Source organism: Sardina pilchardus, chromosome 20, assembly GCF_963854185.1.
Source record: "Sardina pilchardus chromosome 20, fSarPil1.1, whole genome shotgun sequence".
Lineage (NCBI taxonomy): Eukaryota > Metazoa > Chordata > Actinopteri > Clupeiformes > Clupeidae > Sardina > Sardina pilchardus.
The window spans coordinates 28,970,963-28,997,187 of record NC_085013.1 but is presented as its reverse complement, the minus strand read 5'-3'; the positions used below and the strand labels follow the sequence as shown (position 1 = coordinate 28,997,187).

Here is a 26,225-nt window from a genome sequence, read left to right as displayed (position 1 = left end):
TTCGGTTAATGCCACAAACAGCATTACACATTCCACTCAGTGCTAACACTCTTAAATGATTGGGTTAATTAGCCCATCAGCACACTGCAGCCTGGCACCGCCAAGACAGCCATGTGTTTTATAACCAGCTGGACTTCATATGTCCTACTGTCTAAAGAGCTGTGTGTCTTGTGTCTTGTCTTCATGCACTTGTTACACCCACTGATGCACTTATTGTGGTTTTTATTGTCGCTTTGGTTAAAAAGCGTCAGCCAAATGAAATGAAATGTAATGTAATGTAATGTCTTATATTCATCTGTGCCATTTTTCATCTATAGGCCTAGTATAATATGAAGAGTGTTGCTGAAGTTAGGAAAGGCAACTCACACACAGGAATTGCTGATTTTTTTTAGTCTATAATTATATAACTAGATGTGTGTGAGAAAATTGTTTTGAACATTTTGATGTCTACAGTAGTTTGTCTTTTGGCACATAGACCTAATACCGCTGACTCAGACGTAGGATTATTATGTGACATAAGGGAGTGGCTCCATCTAGAGGCTCTTTCTGGGACTGCATAAACGAAGTCCAAGTGGCTTGATGATATTGAACTAAGAAACACGTTTACTTTTCTTTAACGAATCTGACAATAATATGGGGATAGGGGAAATATAGACCCATTATATCATTCAATTAAATAGACTGATTAACAATTATTCTGTGGATAAATCTCATTTAGATAATCGTATTACAATAGGATAGCCTACCCTGTGCTGTGCCGTGTTTTGCCTATCAAAGTTACTGCACAAAAACAAATGTGAAACTGACTTTTAGTAGTCTGATATAGTTTTAGAACAAATGTAGTAAGGCCCTGGCCTAGCCTGTGCTGATTTGGATGTGATGCTTTGTGTGTAAAAGGTCTAGGCTTGGTAATAGCTACACGCAAATAAAAGCATGACTAGAGTGCCTCACATCGTCACTGACTACATGAGTTAACAAGTGGCCGAGACATATTCACCTCAAATCTCCACTTACAGCTATAGTAGCTTAGGAAAACACAGCTATGCCCTAACTATGCCCTAAACCAGTTGATAGGCCAATGCGTTCATCTCACCCCTGGGAGTAAACTCTTAAATCTTATATAAAAAAGCATGTCTCTAAACGTGTTGAATGAGTGCAACAGTGCTTGCAGTCGAGCTGGATATACGAGCCCATAATAAAGTTACATCAGAGCGGTCAGATAACACGAGCTATAAGCTCGAGCCGAGCCGTCACGCAGCTTGAGCACGGGTATGAGAAAATGACAAGCCAACGATAAAAAAAAACATAAACGATAAGGTGTCAGTCCATTAATGTTTGACTAAATCCGTGAATTCTTGTTCTAGGAGAACTACAGTCACCTGTTACAGCTCTTCTCCACAGAATATCACTTACCAGGATTGACTGATAGTGATCAAATGGACGTTTTCCGATAATGACACTCTAATATGATGACGTCGATCCAGTTTCAACTTCGCAGAAATATTGTATAAAGTGTGATGTAATTCGTGTTAATTTAAGCGTCTGTTGATAGAAAGCGCATCTTTTCACAAGATTATTATAGGCGTAGCTACAGCCTACCTTACAGGCAAAATAGCAAAGCGCAACCAATGACAAATCAGTCCTTATAGTACACCGACCAATCAGCGCGTCGACTTGTAAAGAAGAGGGAGGTTCGAACTGATGACGCAAAGAAAACAAGCGCTTGAGCCAAACAGTGATTGTAGCCTACTGGTTGTTTTTTCTACAACTATTAGTCTACTATTTAGGCTATGAGCCATCATAATAAATAAAATCTTGATAGCATAACGTTCAGACAAAACAGTAAGGTGAGCAGCCCAAGTATGAGCAGGTGGGTTGACAGTTGGTTCTGTGATTTTGGTGAACACTGATTGCTCATCATCAATTAGGCTGTATCAAATGCCCTCAAAACAGCTGAGCTGAGTTAAGAACGTGAGCACGTTTTAAAAAGTTTTGTTTCGCGAAGACACTAAAAACTTTAGGCTTTAAGTGAAAACTATAGGCTACTCCAGTCCATTCACCATGGCACACTTACAACCCCTCACCATCTACCCTCCAGCTCAATTGCATGCGCACGCACGCACGCACACGCACGCACACACACACACACACACACACACACACACACACACACACACACACACACACACACACACACACACACACACACACACACACACACACACACACACACACACACACACACACACACACAACTTCTTACCTCTGCTGTGCCATCCAGTCCTATCCAATGTCACACACACACAAGCTCTCTCTCTCTCTCTTTCTCTGTGAGCGTGCGTGTGTGTGTGTGTGTGTAGGCCTTGAGCTGACTCTTGAGCTTACCGTAACACTCAGCTTATGACACAGAAACTCTGCCAGCCCAGCCGGGGTGTGAAGTCACTCAGCAAGAGGCTTGCTGACAGGCCTGGCATGCTGAAGGATGGTGCTGGTGCATCCCTGTGTGTCCTTACTCACTTCATACACACACACACACGGCTCGCTGGAACCCTGCGTTACCTACAACAGGGACTTTCAACTTGTGGTCAATTGACTGGTGGTCCTGGTCCCTAAACATGCATGAAATAATGTAGCTTAGGATACAGTAATCGTTACATTATAGTTCATTATAGTTACATTATAGTTCATATAATATAGTTTATCAATATAGTAATCATTACATAGTTATAGTTAACATAGTTTATCAATACAGTAATCATTATGTAGTTATAGTTTATCAATACAGTATTCGTTATATAGTTATAGTTCATAATATAGTTGATCAATACAGTAACCTTTATATAGTTCTATTTACTAATATAGTTTATCAATACAGTAATTGTAATCGTTAATAATATAGTTTATCAATACAGTAATCATTATGTAGCTATAGTTTATCAATACAGTAATTGTTATATAGTTATAGTTCATAATATAGTTGATCAATACAGTAATTGTAATCGTTAACAATATAGTTTATAATACAGTAATCATTATGTAGTTATAGTTTATCAATACAGTAATCGTTATGTAGCTATAGTTTATCAATACAGTAAGTGTTATATAGTCATAGTTCATAATATAGTTCATCAATACAGTAATCGTAATCGTTAGTAATATAGTTTACAATACAGTGTTCGATTCAGCAGTGGTCCTCCTGCTCTCTTCCTTCTGAACTCCAGTCTGAATGGGAGTCACCTGGCTCAGCCAATCAGTAGCGGACGCTCAACTGACTCAGCCAATCAGTAGCGGACCATCACCTGCCTCAGCCAATCAGTAGCGGACCCTCACCTGGCTCAGCCAATTGCATGGCGTTACTGTACACCAGTGGGCTCCCAGCATGCTCCTGTGTCCAAGTGGATCACTTCCTGCCCCGGCAAATGTCCGCGCCTGCTAGGAGATGGCCCTGTATGCTATCGCAATGGACTAAAGTGGAAAGGGTTCTATGCACATTGCTATTGTGATGTTGCTTTCTTCAGAGAAATCTCCTCTCACAGCACTACTTACTGTACACTAGTCTTGCTGATCCTAGACTTACCACCTGACCAGAACTCACACTCGACCGTTTAAAAACAGCACTTATTTTGCACAATTGTCCTAGAATTGTTAAGAGAATTGCTTTAAAAAACATAAACTGTTTACCATGTTGTTAGTTGCTTTGGTTAAAAATGCGTCAGCCAAATGTGATGTAATGTAATGTAATGTCATGTCATGCTTTCTTAGTTCTGCTGCACTGCAGGAGAGATGAACTGTTCTGATGGAGATGTGACATGTCATGTGGTGATGTCACGCAGTGTGACGGTTGCATGACGTTGCTCATTTTATTGCGCTCATGTGGTGTGAATGCTCTGGATTGATAACCAGCGGCCCGCACTGGGACTCTGAAGTGGCCATTCCACACCCACTGAAGACGACTAAAGTGGCAGATCAACACTGCTGTGCTGAAGACGACTAAAGTGGCAGATCAACACTGCTGTGCTGAAGACGACTAAAGTGGCAGATCAATGTTCCTGAGCTTATGGATATCACACCACAAATCACAAAAATGTGATTTTCCAACTATTCTACAGTGAATAGCAAATAGCAAACACACACAGTGAGCCATGAGGAGTCTTTAAAGCCGTACTTTTAAAAGGTGTGTTTCCCATGAGAGGTCTTTAAAGCGGTACTTTTAAAAGGTATGTTCCCCATGAGGAGGCTTGAAAGCGGTACTTTTAAAAGGTATGTTTCCCATGAGGAGTCTTGAAAGCGGCACTTTTAAAAGGTATGTTTCCCAGCTGCCTGTACATTCGGACACAACTGAAACAGATGCTCTGAGAACAAAAACATTTCCACATACTGTACTTCCTGTTCCTGTTTAAATGGCTTAGTAAATAGCGAGGTTAGTCATGTTCCCAAACACAAACTCACTACAACTGTCATGTTGTCCATCTCTGAACGAGGTTAGTCATATTCCCAAACACAAACTCACTACAACTTCTTTCAGTTATAATGAGTCCTCGAGGTATTAACCAGATCTGCTCGTGTCCAATGTGTCAAAAAGTCTAGTTTTTCCCACTCATACAGTACAGGCAGCTTGCAATTCATCTTCTTATATTATATTGACATGTTGATTCACAGAGTAGACCTTGATGACCAGCATGGCATGCCAAGACAGATGACCAACAGTGACACAAGGAGAGTAATAAATTAATATTTGACAACAGTTATGACATCAGTACAATAAAATCCAAACCCATGAACACAGCAAGTATTACTCATTAAAGGCTTTCAGTAGTCTTCATCTGTACCTGAACACCCATGCTAAACACTCCCAAAAGCATGGAATCGTTATTTCTTTAAGACAGACAGCATCATGAAAAAAGCTACACAACTTGAGAGCGCACGTGAAAATCAGAGAGCACTAGGCACTTGGAAATTATGGAGACCACAAAGGTTAAATTGACGTCCAGTAGAGGAACCTCCGGGATAAGGCAGTCTTTACACACGCGTGCGTTTCATTGGTCAACACTACTTCCTGGAGAAGTGATGCGCAGCAGTACATTTCTCCCTCACAGCCTCAACAGGAAACGTCTTGGGAACTATTTGCACTTCGTTAAAAGCCACGGGTAATGACACTTATAAAAACAACTCGTCCGTTCCGTAACCGTGATCCTCATGTTCACATACTATGACTTTTGTACAAACATGAATTAGAAGAACAAAACCAGAGACAGAAATCTTTCCCAGTACAGAACTGCTTTGGAACGTGGCTTGATCTCAAAGTCATTCTTTTTCAGCAGTACCATGGAGTGTGCCGACATCTCACTGGTTACCAACGGAGAGCCTGATTGGTCACCCTGCCTATATTGTCACAGATCACCTCAGGTCTGTGTTTGTATTGTTTTTTTTGTTTATCTTTGATCCTGCTAGCAGCTTTTTTCTTAAGGTCTAACGTCTTTCTGTATACCAATGAAGGAACTTAACAGGAAAGACAACACCACACATGTCAACAAAGCTTTCAGCCTGGTGAGCTACAATAACACATTTAGGGTTCCTGACAATGAGCAGGATCTCAGAGAGAGAGACAGAGAGAGAGAAAACAAAGAAAGACACGACTAAACAACAGTCCCTATTGGAGTGGCTAGTCTTTTCACAGCCAGTGGGCCGAGGTAAAGTATCCAGGTGTGGTTGAGTGGAGTCGTATCCAGGTGTGGTTGAGTGGAGTCGTATCCAGGTGTGGTCAGCAGTTCATGGGGAATGCGCCTGAAGCTCAGCAGATCAGACGAGAAGTGAGGGCTGGAGAAGAGTCTTCTCTGCACTCGTCTGACAGCGGAAGTGCTCGATGCAAGACGACGCTTTTTGTTAAGGGGGTGGCACATTACCACGCACGTTACAATATGGAGTCACCATGACGACAGTATTCCACGTGACTTGCTGATTCTTTTGCAACATCATCATGTTTATCTTCTGCTTCTCAAACCGTCTTAATAAAAACAAAGGCTTCCTGTCTGAGAGGAAGAGGTCTCTGGTGAGGAAGGAGAGGTGTGTGTGTGTGTGTGTGTGTGTGTGTGTGTGTGTAATGAGGAGGCTCCACCTGTTTTGGCTCCGTGGGTAAATGAGGCGTGGCCAGAAGAGGGGGTGTGGAATGCGTGGGGTGCGTCGGGGGGGGTCCCCGTTAGTCTCTCTTCAGCTCGGAGTTTCTCTGGGGGGTGGGTACCACGGTGACATGCTCCTGGCTCACAGGGAGGGTTGCTGGGGCAACGCTGTCGTTGTTGACCAGTGCGCCGTACGAGAAGGAGCCGTTGTAGTCGGGTTGGACTGCCCAGCCCTTGTCATGGATGGTGGGAACGCCTGCGAGTTAGAGAGAAACACACAAATACACACACACACACACACACACACAACTTAGTGGGACATGATGAGGAGATGGCTATGCGATGACCTCTCGTAACGGAGTTTCAAATACAAACATGTGTGCTCCATTAGGGATAACTACACCTATGGGTCCCATTGGCCGAGTCCCTATGAGAGTACACTGCACTACACCTGTGGGTCCCTATGAGAGTAGAGTACACTGCACTACACCTATGGGTCCCTATGAGAGTACACTGCACTACACCTATGGGTCCCTATGAGAGTACACTGCACTACACCTATGAGTCCCTATGAGAGTACACTGCACTACACCTATGAGTCCCTATGAGAGTACACTGCACTACACCTATGGGTCTCTATGAGAGTAGAGTGCACTGCACTACACCTATGGGTCCCTCTGGCTGAGTCCCTATGAGAGTAGACTGGGCACAGCTGATGGAAGTGTAGACAACAGGAGAAGTGGAAACAGGCTCATTTGCTGTGGTGTTCATGTCTTGGACTTCTGCACTAACCGGGTCCTACCAGACTCTCGTAGCAACATTTCACTAAGTACAGAGAGTCTGGCCAAGCGTTAGCTTCCTTGAAGGCGAGTACTCTGTTGAAGTTTAAAAGTATTGGATCTGCCCAGAGCCACTACAGATCTGCCATAACCAATCGCTAACGTTTGGTCCTGACCTTGACGTGACATGCTCAAACTAGCGCACAACCTCTGTCCGCTGATTGGACAGATAAAAAAAATTGGCCTGAGAAAACCTGTGAATATACCAAAAACTCAGATGACGTACTGAAGGGAAATTTAAATTGAGCGGAAGTGCGTTGGATGGCAGAGTCAGTCTGCTCCTGTGCAGCATTGGGGGACAAACGTCCAGTGTTAATGGTGCTGTATGAATCAATAAAGTGAGGGGTTAGATAGATAGATAGATACTTTATTGATCCCCAAGGGGAAATTCAAGGGTTACTAAAGCTACTTGTACTTCCTGTTATCTGTTAATGATCAACAGATGAGGGAACGGCAGAGGACAGGGAAGTTGAGGAAGGTTAAATTAAGGCTGTGTTCACACACTTGATCTCTGTTCACACACTTGATCCGTTTCGCTGCTACGAACAGCAAACCCCCTCCCCCAACGGATGTCCATTTTTAAGACTGTTGTGTTGGCATTTTAGAACATTGCATATTGATAGTTTCACATTTAAAAGTGACTTCTTTTTACAGTTTTTCTCAGTCGCTTTGGTACATTTCTCGAATCCTCCATGAGATTTGTAAAACAGTAAGTGTGTACTAATAGCAAAACACCATGGATTACCTGCAAAAGCCAGTTTCTTGCTCAAAATCCTTAGTTCATCTCTCGAAACTAAATATTTGTGTCAATGAACATGTCAGTGCATCAGAATGCCAAGTCCTTATGTCATTGTGTACGAATAAGACAGTCAAATGGTTTAGTCATGTTGTCAGTATAACATTATACTCTGGAGGGATGTTCTGATGTAAGCTATAGCTAAAGTTTTGATGACATTTTTTGTAAATTGTAGGTTACACCTTAGTGTGTGAGTTTGATTGCAAGAGACAGAACAAGATTCTGCAGTGGAAATATATAATTTGCTTTAGTCATGACTCTAGCCTTTGATCACAGCAAACCTTGTCAACCACTTGTGACATTTTGACATGATGACAAGCATTCATTTGATTATGAGTCCCTTTCTCTTGACACAATCAGGAGAGGGCAACGCCTTAAATGCTGGCCTCCGATCTCATTGTTTTGACAGCATTGTTAACTGATACATGTCTTACCATGTTTTTAAGTCTTTGAACCTGCCTCTGTCTCCCTGCATTGATTTTTCAACAATTCACATTTACGCTTCTACTGTTTTTTTGTATTTTTTTTTTACTGTAATCGCTGACAGACATGTTATTATGATGCAGAACGGAAACACAGCACTAAAGAACAAAAGAAAAATCTATATATCTATCTATCTATCTATATACATCACCCATCAACAAAAAGTCTTGCATACCCATTATCTATATATCTGGTCAGCTAGCCAAATCAGATGCTGTGTCTGTGTGTGTGTGTGTGTGTGTGTGTGTGTGTGTGTGTGTGTGTGTGTGTGTGTGTGTAAATGAATAAATGAGGGTTTGCCCTCTGCTGACCTTGAACCATGTCCATGGTGACGTAGGGCTCGAACGCTTTGGCCTTCTTGCGGTTCTTGGTGATGAGGAAGACCCCCAGACAGCAGATGAAGCACCTGGAGAGGAGAGGACACGCACGTCAGAGGTCAGAGGTCATGCTGCAGCAGCGGCCTGATAGAGCAGGAGGGTCTGGAGCGCACCAGGCTGTGATCCATCATGACCCACATGACCTCCATCATGGCCCACATGACCTCCATCATGACCCACATGACCTCCATCATGACCCACATGACCTCCATCATGGCCCACATGACCTCCATCATGACCCACATGACCTCCATCATGACCCACATGACCTCCATCATGACCCACATGACCTCCATCATGACCCACATGACCTCCATCATGACCCACATGACCTCCATCATGACCCACATGACCTACAAGCTACAGAACAATCCACCTGTGCTATGGAGCGGACCAGGCCGTGATCCATCATGACCCACATGACCTACAAGCTACAGAACAACCCGTCTGTGCTATGGATGATTCACCAGCTCAGCACTGGCGACCTTATTGCCTCCGCCAAGGAGGTTATGTTTTCATCAGGGTTGGTTAGTTTGTTTGTCAGTCTGTTTGTCTGTTTGTTAGCAAGATAACTCAAAAGCGTCATAGGCTACATAGATGTTATATTAATTAAGGTGAACATCTAACATAGTGTACCTTTAACATACAGTCCTGAGGGATGTTCTTCAGTACTATTACTAACTTTAATTATGAACTTTATTAAAAGAAACCTTTTCATTTCATCTGGAATCAAATATTCAAGACGCTTGAAGAGTTTCCACACCACACAATGTTTAGCTTTTTGCAAATGAGTTGTATTTCATTATTGGACTTTGCCGCCTCAAATTGAGATTGCTGAAGCATCCTGAACCAACTCACCCCAACAGGAACATGCAGATGTGGAGAATATCTTCATGGTTAAATTCCAGATAAAAAATGGTTCCTAGAGAGAGACACAGAGCACCCAGATGAGATTCAAACAGGGATATCAAATTCAAATCGAAATTCACATCTGGATTGACTGAAATCAGGCAGAAATAAGGTTTACAGAATTTCTTTTTTCTATTTGGGTCATTTCTTGAGATCATATTAATAAACAAAACAAAATATATAAAATGCATTGCAACAGCTCTTTGTGAGAGTTGTGTGTATTCTGATCCTGAAAACGCATGTCTCACCTGATACAATAGCAAAGGTTGTGGACAGGATGTAGTTCAGACTTGCAATCAACGAGGAGTCGTAGAGGCACGACGCCTGGGACAGAAACCTGAGGGGTTAAAGGTTAAAGGTTAAAGGTCATTCAAAATCACATTGGATAACTTAACACAAATATATATATGACAGAAACCTGAGGAGATATAAAGGCACTTCCAATCACATCGGATAACTAAACACACATATACTGTACATGACTGTAGTATTAAAGTCTGATATTTAACAGATGCTTTGCGACTCAGGCTTTCCCCAAAATAGTGACACACTTTCACACACAAGTCCATTCCTCGTTTAACTCCATAAGACCTAAACTGAGGTGCAGAACATCCTACTCTAACCAACACATGCCCTGTAGAAGTGTTCCTGAGTGAAGGGAACGTGCCTGTACTCGATCCAGCATATGCCCTGTATATACAGTAAGTGTTTGTGCGTGAGGGAACGTGCCCGTACTCTAACCCTGCATATAAGTGTTTCTGTGTGAGGGAATTTGCCTGTACTCTAACCAGCATATTCCTATATACAGTAAGTGTAAGGTGAGGAACGTGCCTGGCCTGGAAGTTGACGGTGGCCACCATGCAGACGAGCATGACGTAGAAGATGGGGTAGCCCAGCTGCATGGAGCCCTGGATGCTCAGCACCACCATGCCGGACACCGCCTTCACCGTGATCACCGTCACCGACCCTGAGGCAGCAGCACAGGGCACGAGAGGCAGGAGAGGGCAAAGGTCACAGGGGAGAGGGCAAAGGTCACAGAGGAGAAGGGAAAGGTCACAGAGGAGAGAGAAAGGCGGGATCACATTAGCCAGGTTAGCTAGTATAGGTTTCCTATCATTCTCTATGGTTCGGCAGCAGACCGGTGGCAGCGTTAGCGCAACGCTAGCGCAAGTGTTGAACTTTCGGCTCATCAATGTCAGTTTGAGAATGTTCAGGTAGTTTGACTTAGAAATGAGATAGAACGTCTTGGATTATCATTATTATTATCATCATTATTATGGTAGGAGTGTTGCGTTACGCTTGCCGCTGGCTAATGTGGTCCCCGTCTAAAGGTCATAGGGCACTGATCAATACCACCACCAACATAATAACCTGCAGTGTGACCACAGAACAGCTTAACACCACGTGAGCAGGTATACTTAGAAACATGAGCACGGGGAAGTAAGCAAAATGACACACTACAATGCCTACGGATTTATACTTCTGCTATTTTGTAAAAGTGCAGCTGTGGTGGTGTGCTTAGCAGGAAGGAATGTTCTTTCTAGCAATGAGAATAGATTGAGAATGCTGCTGGTGTTCTAGAATGGGTTTAGAAGTGAGGCTAGCATGAGGAGAATGGTGGTGTTATAGTGTGTTTATTCCACTGCTCGGTTGAGTTCCCCATTGTCCTGCGTTCTATAAGGGTGTGCATTAACTTTAGATATACGCACGGCTATGAAGTAGTTCCATTATTTTTGACCATATCACACTTGAATATTAATTCGCCAAACTCGTTGTGAAGTTTAAATGCACTGTCACGTTACATAGAAGCTGTAAAATACAGACGTTCAGATCATAGTAACGTTTAGCATATGACAGAGGTGTCATTTAGCTCGTTAGGTGGCAGTAGGCTAAGAAAAATAGCAATCTTTCAAAGTTAACGTTCATCAGAATCCTGGGATGTGCCAGCTTGACAACGGGAGATTAGAACTAACGACTGGCTTTTGGCCATAGCAACCATCCATTTAGAACTAGTAACCGCAGTTTGAGAAATTAGTTGAAATGTGTCTGGGAAAAGTAGTTCTACAAACAATACCGTTCTAGCGATTAAAACAATTAAATTAACACCGGAAACGAACACAAGGCAAGTGGCAACAGTGGAATAAGCGGGATAATGGACTTCACGCCGTGCGGTTATTCAAAGTTAATGCACTTTTCTAGACGGAACGTCCCTCCGCTTCGCGTCGGGCCGTATCACCGTCTAGAACGTGCATTAACTTTGAATAACCGCACGGCGTGTCGTCCATTATCCCGTACTTAGCATACTGTTTAAATAAGGGTGTTTAGCAGGAGGGATTAGTCTACCCCGGCACTGGGGCTAGGGTGAAGTAAAATGATGGTGTTGCAGTGTGTGTTTAGCCGGAGTGTGTGTTCTTACCCAGCAGTGCTGCGAGCATGAGGATGATGATGAGGTAATTGGCATTGCGCTGTTTGTAGAAGTAGAGCAGCAGACAGAAGGCGATGATTTCAAGAAGCTGGGGGGAGAGAGAGAGAGAGAGAGATCATCATTCATATGCATGTTTCTTTTTCATTCTGTTGAAATATTGCTTTGTCAATACTGTAACGTTGACAGACATACCAAAAAAGGTCAAAACATTTTGACCGAGACAGAGAGGGAAAGTGGTAGGTACAAACAGGAACAGAGAGAGAGAGAGCAAGAGAGAGAAAGAAAGAGAGATAGAGAGGGGGAGATTGATATAGAGAGAGAGAGAGAGAGAGAGAGAGAGGGAGAGAGAGAGAGAGGGAGATGGAGAGAGAGAGAGGGAGGGGATGATCAACTACACTTCAGCATGTGAACAGTTCCCCACTGACAGGAACTAACGTATCAGCAGATAAGTGCAAATTCCAGCATATCTGTGTCAGCGTCAACACATCAGCTTAAATGTCACTTTATCAATTAACTGGGTGCAGCGTGCATTGAGGCTGAACTAGAGAGAGTGAACGTAAAGTTTTACCAGATACAGCAGGAAGGGCCATCCAATCACATGCTTAATGATGTTCTCTGCGTTCAGCTTCTCGTGGGAGTTTGGGCCGAACGTCACGAAGAGGTACGTCCCCGCCGCGGTCAGGGCACAGCCCAGGAAGGACAAGATGTAGCGCTCTACGAGACACACACACACACACACACACACACACACACACACACACACACACACACACACACACACACACACACACACACACACACACACACACACACACCACGTGGAACAGCATCAGTGTCAGATCCGCATCAACTACATCTAATCCAGACCATATAGGCCTCGGCTACCGTCATCATGCTAGCTTAACAGGCATCACTGAGCATTAACTGTGTGTGTGTGTACAGGCCCAGCAGATAAAGAACTCGGCGTTGAAGACTAGGCAGGCTGCCAGTGAGGGCAATGGAACAAGCCCACAGAGGTATTTGCATAGCAAGAGAATCATTTCCATACAGAGCAGAGGGACGAGTTAGCAAGGGTTTACTCACTTAAAAACTCCTTAGCCTTCCATTTCTCCCTCAGGAATACAAAGCCAAGGATGGAGCTCGCTATTGAGAGGGAACACACATTATAAACAATAGATTAAAAAAATATCATGTCATGTTATCAGCAATAATATGCCATTCAAATCCTCACTCTAGAAAGGTAAACATTTTGAATTGTTTATATAATAGGAGATAAGCAGTAGTCACAAACACAAACAGTGGCGTCTCCACACAAACACAAACAGTGGTGTGACTCCACACACACACACACACAAACAGTGGTGTGACTCCACACACACACAAACACAAACAGTGGTGTCTCCACACAAACACAAACACAAACACAAACACAAACACAAACACAAACACAAACAGTGGTGTCTCCACACAAACACAAACACAAACACAAACACAAACAGTGGCGTCTCCACACACACACAAACAGTGGTGTGACTCCACACACACACAAACACAAACAGTGGTGTCTCCACACAAACACAAACACAAACACAAACACAAACACAAACACAAACAGTGGTGTCTCCACACAAACACAAACACAAACACAAACACAAACAGTGGCATCTCCACACACACACACAAACAGTGGTGTGACTCCACACACACACAAACAGTGGTGTCTCCACACAAACACAAACACAAACACAAACAGTGGCGTCTCCATACACACACAAACAGTGGCGTCTCCACGCAAACACAAACAGTGGTGTCTCCACACAAAGCCTTCGAAGGAGCGGATAGCACACAGCAGTGTGCTTCAGTTAACTTAAGTGCCCTCACAGACTTGGAGAATCTTAAAAAGGCTGTTTTCAGACATACAATGAATTAACTGATATCTTCCAGACACTAAACTACATGTGATCAAAATATCGGAGTCAGATTTACCTGGGTCGTGACCCTGATGCCACCCCTTACTTACACCACCCAGAGTATCTGCTGCATGTGCGAACAGCTCCCACCCGTGCCATGTCATTCATAGGTTTGCACACACTCGACTCTGTTTGAAATCCGCTCCTAATTATAGTAATGTGTGAAAAGAGCCTAAGACCAAAAGACTATGCTACCCTCCGTACTCACCGATGACGGAGACTGCACTGAGAGGCGCTATGAGCGATATAGGGGCGAAGGCGTACGATGCGAAGATGGTTCCCTCTCCCAGTAGGGTGAACAGCAGTCCACACCACCAGGTCTTGGTTCTGTAGAAGGCCCGCTGGTCTTTGGTTCCAGCCAGCACTACATGGCCATATTTCTGTGAGAACACCACAAGGAACCAAACAATTAAATTCCACTTGTTTGTATGGCATTATCAAGAAGAATATTGTCTCTCTTGACAGAAGTGGCGTAAGGCTATGCTGGCAAGAGAAAGGTCCCTTCTAACGGATGAAACTTTGAACACAATTGCTTGGCTTTAGGGCATCCCGGTAAGGAGGTACCAGAGTACATCAGTCTAAGACTGTGGGAGCAGATACACTTCTATCTGACAGCTGACCACCATTACTCAGATATGTCATCTATATACACAACTTAACTCGGATATATCATATGTCTATACAACGCTCACCTTAAGTCAGATATACCACATATCTATACAATGCCCACCTGAATGCTCACAGCAATGCTGACGAGCACGTTCCCAAATATCGCAAGAAGAGTCCCAATGAGGTTTTCCTGTAGAACACAAAGCCACACCAAAAATGTTATAAATGACAACACAGTTCAGAGTACATTTACAACAGGAGACACCTACAGACCCAGACAGACAGACAGACAGACTCAGACACACAGACAGACAGACTCAGACACACAGTCAGACAGACACACAAATCTCAATGTCACTTTAAGAAGCAACAATGTTTAACAGCTTCTTATCAAACACATAAAAAAAGGCCACTCCCAATCTGTAAAAGGTGCAGAATCATTCAAAAACAGTTTATGAAACCATATATGTCCAGGAAGTAGGCTACAGTCAATAACTTGCATACTCAAATGAAACAGAGGAACCGCGGATTTACCCCAACTATCTTCTAGGCGTTTCATTTTGTTGACACATACAATTTCAACAGATGTAATACTTGTAGATGTATCAAATGCTAAATCTCTCAACAGGTAACCTGCGGTTTACCGTATAAGACGGGGGACCGTCGTCAACAGGATCTGAGAAACCGCCATCCTCTTTGGCAAAGGTTGCCATTCTTCTAGGGTGGCAAACGACTACTGGAGTGTAGGGAAAGACTTTGAAGACGGGCGCATTACAAGTTTGGTCACAAAAAAACGAAAACCACCAGACAGAGGAGCTCAATCGTAACCCATGTAGGTTTACACTGTAAACGCCATATTGAATATCCTGTTTATCCGGTCAGTAGTACTTCTGCAATGTGACGTTATGTTTGCGTTGTATTTTTTAGAGGTTCTGCCATCTAGCGGACTGACTGCACACTTGCAGCAGATTATTTATAATACTTCACACTTCTGTTACAGTAATGATTACCGCAGCGATACTGTAAACATGCGTAGTTGTGTTGTCAGTTCAAGTAAATACGTCTCTTCACTGCTCTTTTTCGCATTCTAGCCAAGTATGTGCTAGATTCCCATAGTCAATCAGTCTTGTGAAGACGATAGATGCCAGCTCACCAGGCTATATTCAAGTCAACCACAACTCATGTCCATATCCAGAATCCTATACAAATCCAAGCATAAGCAGGCTATGTTACTGATGAGTCAGTTTGCATATTATGCAAATGCTAAATTATTTTCGCAATAATTTAAATCTTTGGCAGTGCTAATAATAAACAACTCCACCCTTCACATTCCTTCTCCACTGAGGGATGGATGACTGACAATGGAATGGCGTCAATCACATCAGAGCGTAAAATTACACACATAGGGGATGCCAGTGATCAAAGGGTCACCTGCGTCACTGTTTCCATATCTACAAATCCTACAAGGGAGTTGCCGAGCATATGATTGAAGTGTTTATAAAACCGTTTCACAACAGGCCACACTCACACTCACATAAATCATGACACATCATCAGAATTTTTAACGACAATGTAGCTCCACCAGAAATCCAACAAATAATTTATTTTAGTCATACGAGAACAACTAGGCGTAGGCCTATTTGATGCTTTAAGAAAATATATTAATTTTATGAGCAGTGTCACAACTTTTTTTTTATTTTACTCACTACGTTGCGTTTACTGACTTGTCCAATAGGTGGCGCCAAGTCCATATAGTTCTTTCGGTCCTAAACCGTAACCCTAATAGTCTACTACTCGTTGAGTATGGGAAAACAAAAGTGTGATTTTGTTGTTGTTGTTGCAAAAGTACAGTATGAACATTACAATGAACATGCACATTATGAACATTATAATTTTATGTTGGCATGCCAACTTTTAGCAAAATAGGGCCTAGTAATGATAACAATTGTAACAATATCAAATATCAATAATGAAAATAAACAAAAAACATACGCATAAAAAAAATATTACTCTAAAAATTCCTTAATGACTTGTTCCTGTAATTGTTCTGTTATGTTACGATGAGTGTTCCTCTTGTTCCCTGTCTCGAGGCGTTCCCTTGATTGCCCAGGTGGAGCATACCTGGCCTGGGGGATCGTCCCGTACTGTAGGTGTGCCCAGCCCGCACCTGAGCTTGATGTCACCGCGCTGCTGAGTGGAAATGTACTCCTCCCTTCCCAAGCTGACACGTACCGCACGCAGACATGACCCTGGCGACCGAGGGCCAAAAGAGAAGGCATTCATATCAACATTAGTATCTGTGAACATGACCCAGGGGACTTCATATCAACATTAGTATTAGTGAACATGACCCTGGGGAGAGGGCCATAAGAGAAGGACTTCATATCAACATTTGTATCTGTGCAAATGAATGTGAGATGAAGGAGAAGGAAGGTGAAGGCTGAAGTCATCAGGCTGTAGAATTAGCTGAACCTCCCTCGAGCTCTATAGGCGGCAAGATGACATTTCATGTCAATTCAAGTTTAATGTCATCTCCTGCACATTTTAAAAATCTCTAATTCTCACTCACTCTCCCTTTCTCCTTATCTCCTTCTCTCTCTCTCTCTCTCTGTGTGTGTGTGTGTGTGTGTGTGTGTGTGTGTGTGTGTGTGTACACTTTGATGACATTCATTTGTAGGCCGGCTGTCACTTGCCCAATGCACCTGTTACCTCATTATTTGCTTACATCAATCTACAGTATATTGAGTATGTCATTAATCTACACTATAGTATGTTGAGTAGAGGTAATTAATCTACAGTATATTGAGTAGAGGACATTAATCTACAGTATATTGAGCAGGTCATTAATCTACAGTATGCTGAGTAGAGGGCATTAATCTACAGTATGTTGAGTAGAGGTCATAAATCTACAGTATGTTGAGTAGAGGTCATTAATCTACAGTATGTTGATGTTGAGTAGAGGTCATTAATCTACAGTATGTTGAGTAGAGGGCATTAATCTACAGTATGTTCATTGGCCAATTTAAGTCATGATAAGTGATGAGCGAACATTAAAATGCCATTTTCAATAACGGTTGGTGACAAAATGAGTGCCTGGATTGTGCAAATACTGTGCTATGACTGGGTTATTCAGGATCTTTGATCGTTCTCTCTCTCCTCTCTCTCTCTTTCTCCTCTCTCTCTCTCTCTCTCTCTCCTCTACATGTATGAATCATTACTGTGACAGGGCATCAGTTAGTTGGGCTCACTAATCATCTTAAAAACATGTGAAAAATGCAAGTCCAATTAAATCCAACAGAAATATGTAATGACACATTGTTATTCACCGTGTTTTATTGTTGTTGTTGTGACTTTAATGTTTGAGATCCGCAATAAACAATGTGCAATGTGCAAACCTTATCCATCAGTTTAGGAGCTCCCATATTTGTTATTTAAATTATAAATGAGCAAAAAGAATAAATGTCAACATAGGGGACATGCAATGACCCATGATAATATAGTGCTATTATTATCTTTGAACACTGTTGTCATTATTTACCATGTTTATTCTATAATACTGATCATTGGAAACGGAGCCCTTATTGATGATCTGAGCACGATCATTCTATAATACTGATCATTGGAAACTGAGCCCTTATTGATGATCTGAGCATGATCATTCTATAATACTGATCATTGGAAACAGAGCCCTTATTGATTATCTGAGCACGATCATTCTATAATACTGATCATTGGAAACAGAGCCCTTATTGATTATCTGAGCACGATCATTCTATAATACTGATCATTGGAAACGGAGCCCTTATTGATTATCTGAGCACGATCATTCTATAATACTGATCATTGGAAACAGAGCCCTTATTGATTATCTGAGCACGATCATTCTATAATACTGATCATTGGAAACGGAGCCCTTATTGATTATCTGAGCACGATCATTCTATAATACTGATCATTGGAAACGGAGCCCTTATTGATGATCTGAGCACGATCATTCTATAATACTGATCATTGGAAACGGAGCCCTTATTGATCATCTGAGCACGATCATTCTATAATACTGATCATTGGAAACGGAGCCCTTATTGATGATCTGAGCACGATCATTCTATAATACTGATCATTGGAAACGGAGCCCTTATTGATGATCTGAGCACGATCATTCTATAATACTGATCATTGGAAACGGAGCCCTTATTGATGATCTGAGCACGATCATTCTATAATACTGATCATTGGAAACGGAGCCCTTATTGATTATCTGAGAGGCCCAGCAGCACACACACTGCGGTGAGTTTTTTTCCGAAGCATGAACACACACCATACGAGACAGCAACTGTGTTATGCAGTTGTTTTGCTCAAACGGCACTGGCCTGATTACAGTAAAGCATGCCATCGTCACTCTCAATATATGTCACTTCACATAGTTTCCCCTTTGGTGAGCCCCCAGGACTGGAGCACACCTCCTCTCCGCCTCCTGTTCTCTCCCCAGCCGTGTTTCCGCGCTGTGAAATGTCACCAGGAGCCTGTGGCGGCGGAGTGCTTGCCTGTGACATATACCGTCCGTCGTCTCCAACATTCCGCTCCTCCCAACGGGCCTCGCTAGCCCCGGGCGCTGCTTTTGTCTGTCCGCTGGAGCCAGCGGTCATCCTGGGGCCGGCGCTGCACTGGGGTCAGCCCAAGACTGGGAGCTGTGCTGGGGTCAGCCCAAGACTGGGAGCTGTGCTGGGGTCAGGCGCTGCACTGGGGTCAGCCCAAGACTGGGAGCTGCGCTGGGGTCAGCCCAAGACTGGGAGCTGTGCTGGGGTCAGGGCGAGGGGAGAAGTGGGCCAACCTGTCGGCCCTCTCTGGGAGTCTCCCGTAGTCGACCCACCCACCCACCCACCCTCACATCTCCCTGGAGCCGAGAGAGAGGCCCTCCGCCTGGGACCCGTCCCCAGCAGCAGGCCCCGGGGCCAAAGGCACGCACCAGGCAGCCACCTCATTAGCAAAGCCCCCTGGAACCCCAGCAGTTTACTGCCTTTATCAGGCTAAGCCTCTCAGCCAGCCGTCTCCCCACGCTGTCTTTATAGTGCAGGCCATATACTGTACCATAGGACACGGCTGTCTCCCCGCGCTGTCTTGCTATAGTGCAGGCCATGTGCTTTACCATAGGACACAGCCGTCTCCCCACGCTGTCTTGCTATAGTGCAGGCCATGTGCTTTACCATAGGACACAGCCGTCTCCCCACGCTGTCTTTATAGTGCAGGCCATGTGCTTTAGGACACAGCCGTCTCCCCGAGCTGTCTTGCTATAGATAGATAGATAGATAGATAGATATACTTTATTGATCCCCAAGGGGAAATTCAAATGCTATAGTGCAGGCCATGTGCTGTACCATAGGACACAGCCGTCTCCCTGTCTTGCTATAGTGCAGGCCATGTGCTTTACCATAGGACACAGCCGTCTCCCCGCGCTGTCTTGCTATAGTGCAGGCCATGTGCTTTACCATAGGACACAGCCGTCTCCCCGCGCTGTCTTGCTATAGTGCAGGCCATGTGCTTTACCATAGGACACAGACGTCTCCCTGTCTTGCTATAGCAGTGCAGGCCATGTGCTTTAGGACACAGCCGTCTCCCCGAGCTGTCTTGCTATAGCAGTGCAGGCAATGTGTCGCAGGATGCTGGTGCTTAAGAGCTTTTTCTTTTATTGCTGTTTTGCTTTTGTGTTGGACTCAATCAAATCATGAAGCTTGTACAAGTGCTTTAACCGCATTTGCAGGTCTTTGTTGCAGATAGCTTTTGGTATGAACAGTGTTCGTTAGTCAGTATTGTGAGCATTAAAAGCGTTTGTGTATCTATGCTGTTTTCTGCCATTCTGTTTTGTGTGCACTGGAAGTGTGTGAGTGAGAGTCAGGCCAGGAGACCTGCAGACACACAGAGATCAGATGACTTGTGCCACAGAAAGGCCACCCTGTTCCAGGTAGTTGGCCTCATTGTTGAGCAATGACATGACAAGACGCATGGAGGTGGATTTGGATCTTTATTTCTGCTTGACTGCCTGACAGTGGTCCTAGATCCTGTCACACACACACGCACACACATACACACACACAAGCACAGACACACCACACACACACATGCACACACACACACACACGCGCACTTTCTCTCTCTCTCTCTCTCTCTCTCTCTCTTACTCTCGTGTGGGTGGCTTTTCCTCATATACATAGGAATGTTTGAACGTTACGATAAACTTGTTAAGGAAGTACAGTACATTCACATCAGCCAAACTGGTTTTAAAGAGCAAACAAAAAAAAAAAAGCCAGTGACTAATCCATGCCTACCAGGCTCACAATATCCACTTTCTCCAGGTGAGAATGGGCCAGGCTTATTGGAGGCCACCAGACCTGCCTTCTCCCCATCTTTTGAGGGAGAAGAGGAGTTTCATTCCATCACGCGTTTGCGGGCTGGTATGCTGATTCGTTGGTGATGTAGTTGTCAGGCAGGCTGGGCTGAAGAGCGGGCCTGCTCAGACTTGTCGGGCACACCCCGGAGATCACCCGGAGACCGGTGGCATCGATCCCCAGGTGACAGCGACATGCCAGCCCAAGGCACAGATTTAGAGTACATATCTGTGGTTAATTACGTAAACATACCTCTGCTTTGACACAGGGACGGCATGATCACGGCACTCCCTCCCACCTGTATTATTCGAGATATATGATTGACATGTTTAACATAATAAGACATAATTTTACCATCCCAGAGTGACTCATGGCGTTAATGAAAATTATCCCCATATTAATCCTAGATAATGGGTATCGCTCAGGAGGGGGAAGGTTGTCATCGTGGAAAAGACGTCAACAAGAAACAATCATTGCGCTGCAACCTCACCTTCAGCTCTCAATCAGAAAAACTTTATTATCTGACATGACAGAAAATGATCTTCAGCGTGGCTCAACAACATCAGAAACAAGGACACAAAGACCACAGACAAACTGACACAAAGAAACAGCATTCTTGAAGTAGTGGAAAGTGGCTGGTGCAATCAATCAATACTGTATGTCCAATGAATAAATAATACTCAATACAATGGCCATCTAAAATAAGTCCCAGTAAGTTTCCCAGTGCTCGTCCCTCACTGGAAGAAGTACACACTTGAGTCTGTTTAACACTGCCAGATGTCTTCATTAACATCATTATTATGAATGTGATCGGTTTTGGACACATGGTTTCAGGTACGTTAAGGTTAGTAGGTGGAGAAGAAGAAGCATTAAGTGGAATGGGTCACTGTACAGGCACTGTAGTCCTGCTAGACCCTAGAGGGCCATGTCTTTGGGCTGGGGTCAGAGATGCTGGGGTCAGCAGCCATGCTAGCAGGTGGGGAAGTACAATCACTACAGGTCTGCATATTACACACCAGCCTTTGGTCCTGAGGGGACCTGTACTCTCTGAGTGGCCATCTAGTTCCCCATTACACCTGCCAGGTGAAGAGCTGATCTCAGGTGTTCTAGTTCCATTACACCTGCCAGGTGAAGAGCTGATCTGTTCTAGTTCCATTACACCTGTGAGGTGAAGAGCTGATCTGTTCTAGTTCCCCATTACACCTGTGAGGTGAAGAGCTGATCTGTTCTAGTTCCCCATTACACCTGCCAGGTGAAGAGCTGATCTGTTCTAGTTCCCCATTACACCTGTGAGGTGAAGAGCGGATCTCAGGTGTTCTAGTTCCCTATTACACCTGCCAGGTGAAGAGCTGATCTGTTCTAGTTCCATTACACCTGTGAGGTGAAGAGCTGATCTTAGGTGTTCTAGTTCCATTACACCTGCCAGGTGAAGAGCTGATCTGTTCTAGTTCCATTACACCTGTGAGGTGAGGAGCTGATCTTAGGTGTTTTAGTTCCCGATTACACCTGTGAGGTGAAGAGCTGATCTGTTCTAGTTCCATTACACCTGTGAGGTGAAGAGCTGATCTCAGGTGTTCTAGTTCCATTACACCTGCCAGGTGAAGAGCTGATCTGTTCTAGTTCCATTACACCTGTGAGGTGAAGAGCTGATCTGTTCTAGTTCCCCATTACACCTGCCAGGTGAGGAGCTGATCTGTTCTAGTTCCCCATTACACCTGCCAGGTGAAGAGCTGATCTCAGGTGTTCTAGTTCCATTACACCTGCCAGGTGAAGTGCTGATCTGTTCTAGTTCCATTACACCTGCCAGGTGAAGAGCTGATCTGTTCTAGTTCCATTACACCTGTCTTTTGGCAGCCATCCCACACACAAAGGCTGGAGACGAGGCTATTGGTCAGGTGTAATAAACTTCAAATGTTAAAGTTGGTGTAGGGAAGGGAGAGACTAGCGACCCACCCGGCCTCTATCCTGGGCCTCTGGGGGAACTGACCCTACAGCCTGACCACAACTCCAACGAGCTTTAAATGCCCTATTTATGCATTTATCTATGTACAGTATTTATTTATTGTATTACGTGATGAGGAGCAAAATGGTGCACCTTTTGCTAAACATCACAACCCTGAACTAATGAGTTCTTAATAGAAGAATAGAAAATTGTATTGTATTCTGCAATGTAGCACCTGTCCCCACCTGTTTTCACCTGTTCCCACCTGTTTCCACCTGTTTCCACCTGTTTCCACGTGCTACAATGAAAACCCTACTCATGCCATTTGATGCCTGCTAGGCTCTGATCCTGTTCATCTCATGTGTTTGCTTCTGATGAATTCCTTTCCACTGCGTTATTGTTGTGTGATCTCGTGGCTGTACACCGAATTGAAATCTTCACAAAAGACAGTGGACAAAAATAGACATTTTTCAGAGGGCATTGAGATTACATCACAGCATTTGCGTGCAACCTGAGACAGCTGTCTTGTGTGTGAGGTATGCAACTTTAGCTGGATAGCACACTCTCCAAACGCCCACTAGCACTCTCCGGTCCTCCTCTCCTCTCTCCTTTCTTCTTATCCTCTTCTGTTCTCTCCTTTCTCTCTCTTCTCTCCTGTCCTACTCTCCTCTTTCCTTTCTTTCTCTCCTCTCTTATGTTCTATCCTTCGTCCCTATCTTCTCTCCTGTCCTCCTCTCCTCTCTCCTTTCTTCCTCTCCTCTCTTCTGTTCTCTCCTTTTCTCCTTTTCTCTCCTCTCTCCTTTTCTCTAGGCCTCCTCCTTTCTCTTCTCTTTTCTCCTCTCCTCTCTCTTCTTCTCTTCTCCTCTCTTCTCTGCTCTGCCTGATCTCAGAGAGCTCTTAATCTCAACAGCACATTGTTCTCCTATAAGGTTCTTAGGAGACGCCCCTGCAGATTAGCGTGCGCCGCGGCTACTCACGGGGATAATGACGGTAATCGCAGCCACGCCCCAGCAGCATGCAGTGGAGCTCGTGGCCTTTCTCTCCTTTATGACGGGACTTTGCAGCATTTCTCTCCTTTATGACAGGACTTTGTAGCAGGTTTTGTGCTTTTTTCCTCTTTTCTATCTGTGTGCCAAAACAATGACTTTTGCGTGTCGTAAGCGTATGTCAGTTAAGCGCTCAGTTAAGCGCTCAGTTAAGCGTGGTTCCCTGACCTTAAGCTCTTAACACATGCTATCACAGCCATGCACACTTAGCTCCATTTAACACATGCTCTCACAGCGCACTTAGAACCACTTACTGTAACACATGCTCTCACAGCACACTTAGAACCACTTACTGTAACACATGCTATCACAGCACACTTAGAACCACTTAACACATGATATCACAGCACACATCGCCCTATTTAACATATGCCATCACAGCACACTTAGCTTCAGTCACATGCTATCACAGCACACTTCGCTCCGTTTATCACATGCTAGGACAGCTTTACACACTTAGCTTCATTTCTACTGCGTTATGTTCAGTGCGGTTCAGTAATGGGTGGGGAAGGACTGGACACTTTGGCCTGCTCTACACTTTGGTCTGTGCATTTTCTTACATGAGGGAATTTGCCTCTAAACACCCTCCACTTTACTTAACCCTTGAAGCACTTTGAAACAATGTTCATTTTGCTTGATATATGAGTAAAATGTTCAATTGATTAACCTAGATTAAAAATGAAGGCTGCCTTTTCCCTGTTTGTTGAGAGCTTTATTCAGCTTCTTCTCATCTTTATTCCAATGCTCCAAGGACCCACACCAGGGGCAAGGTAAGACAGGGAAACACACACACACACACACACACACACAGTGAGAGGGAAGGTAAGACGACTCCAAGTTCCTTATAGTTGGAGGTCCACGCCTTATATTCTTCCACAAACACACCCCTGCACCCCTGTGTGTGTGTGTGTGTGTGTGTGTGTGTGTGTTCTTCCGCAGGGCCCAAAAGATCTCACAGCACCCCCAAACAGCACACCATGAGAGCGGGCCACAGCTGCAGGAGGTGCACAGAACACACACACACACACACACACACACACACACACACACACACACACACACACACACACACACACACACACACACACACACACACACACAGACACACACACACACACACACACACACACACACACACACACACACACACACACACACAGAGGAAAGGTAAGAGCGGGCCGCAGCAGGTGCACAGAAAGAGCTGATGGAGCGCCTGACTGCGGTGACCTCTGACGAGCCGTGACCTCTAAAGCCTTCAGGGGTCACCGATTGCCAAGCTCGCCCACTTTGTACACATCCCCAGAGCCGTTCACACACACCAGCCAGGGACTCTGTACACACCCCCGCAGCCATTCACACACACTGGCCAGGGACTAGTGTGTTTGCACAGATGCAGCGCTGTGGTGGTGGTGTGTGTGTGTGTGTGTGTGTGTGGGGGTGGGGGTGGGGGGCTCAGAGCAGTGTGTGTTTGTGATCACATTTACGGAGCGAGCTGGTTTGTGCTGAGGTGAGCAGCACGTGAGAAGGCCTTCAGCTTGCAGACCAAACGACAAACCTTCCTGATTCCCCAGTGTGTGTGTGTGTGTGTGTGTGTGTGTGTGTGTGTGTGTGTGAGGTCTCTGAGCGTCCAAAGCTTCCTGATTCCCCATGCCATCTTCATAGCTTTTTTGCCGTCCACAGGCAGGAAGTAGATGTTCATGTGATCATTTCCACTGTAGCACATGTGATCATTTCCATTATAGCGCATGTGACCATTTCCACTATAGCGCACGTGATCATTTCCATTATACCGCATGTGATCATTTCCATTATAGCACATGTGACCATTTCCACTGTAGCATATGTGACCATTTCCACTGTAGCACATGTGATCATTTCCACTATAGCGCACGTGATAATTTCCACTTTAGCGCACGTGATCATTTCCACTAGCACATGTGATCATTTCCATTATAGCACATGTGATCATTTCCACTATAGCGCACGGGATAATTTCCACTGTAGCGCATGTGATCATTTCCACTATAGCGCACGGGATAATTTCCACTGTAGCGCATGTGATCATTTCCACTGTAGCGCAGGTGATCTGCTGACTCATGCTGTGTTCCGTTCCTGTTTATTGATTATGCTTCCTTTAGAGCTCAGAGAACTTATAGACCAAATGACATGGAAAAACAGATTGCTCTCTCACCCTGCCCCCAGGGTAAGGTTTGATTCATCTCATTGCAAAGTCTTGCGGTGCAATCTCTCTATGCTGGTTTAGGTGTGTGTATTTGTTTGTATAAGTGACAAGGTCGTTTTTCTTTATGTTTTTTTTATATTTTAAT

General features: G+C 44.3%; 1 protein-coding gene across 1 annotated transcript; it reads right to left on the bottom strand.

The window, feature by feature from the left end:
- Nucleotides 1-4,718: 4,718 nt before the first annotated feature.
- Nucleotides 4,719-15,387, bottom strand: nipal3 (NIPA like domain containing 3). Its single transcript, XM_062523338.1, has 11 exons — nucleotides 15,169-15,387; nucleotides 14,646-14,714; nucleotides 14,124-14,295; nucleotides 13,029-13,088; nucleotides 12,514-12,659; nucleotides 11,937-12,033; nucleotides 10,352-10,487; nucleotides 9,769-9,857; nucleotides 9,470-9,533; nucleotides 8,546-8,640; nucleotides 4,719-6,372 (listed from the first exon to the last, which is right to left on the bottom strand). Exons 1-11 carry the CDS (start codon nucleotides 15,235-15,237, stop codon nucleotides 6,197-6,199), a joined length of 1,173 nt encoding a protein of 390 aa, XP_062379322.1. The 5' UTR covers nucleotides 15,238-15,387; the 3' UTR covers nucleotides 4,719-6,196.
- Between the last annotated feature and the right edge of the window lie 10,838 nt (nucleotides 15,388-26,225).

Coding starts and splice junctions, on each gene's coding strand:
- nipal3 (XM_062523338.1), bottom strand. CDS start 15,237: ATGGCAACCTTTGCCAAAGAGGATGGCGGTTTCTCAGATCCTGTTGAC. Junction 14,296..14,645: donor GCATTGCTGTGAGCATTCAG/GTGGGCATTGTA, acceptor GTGTTCTCACAG/AAATATGGCCATGTAGTGCT. Junction 9,534..9,768: donor AACCTTTGCTATTGTATCAG/GTGAGACATGCG, acceptor GTCTCTCTCTAG/GAACCATTTTTTATCTGGAA.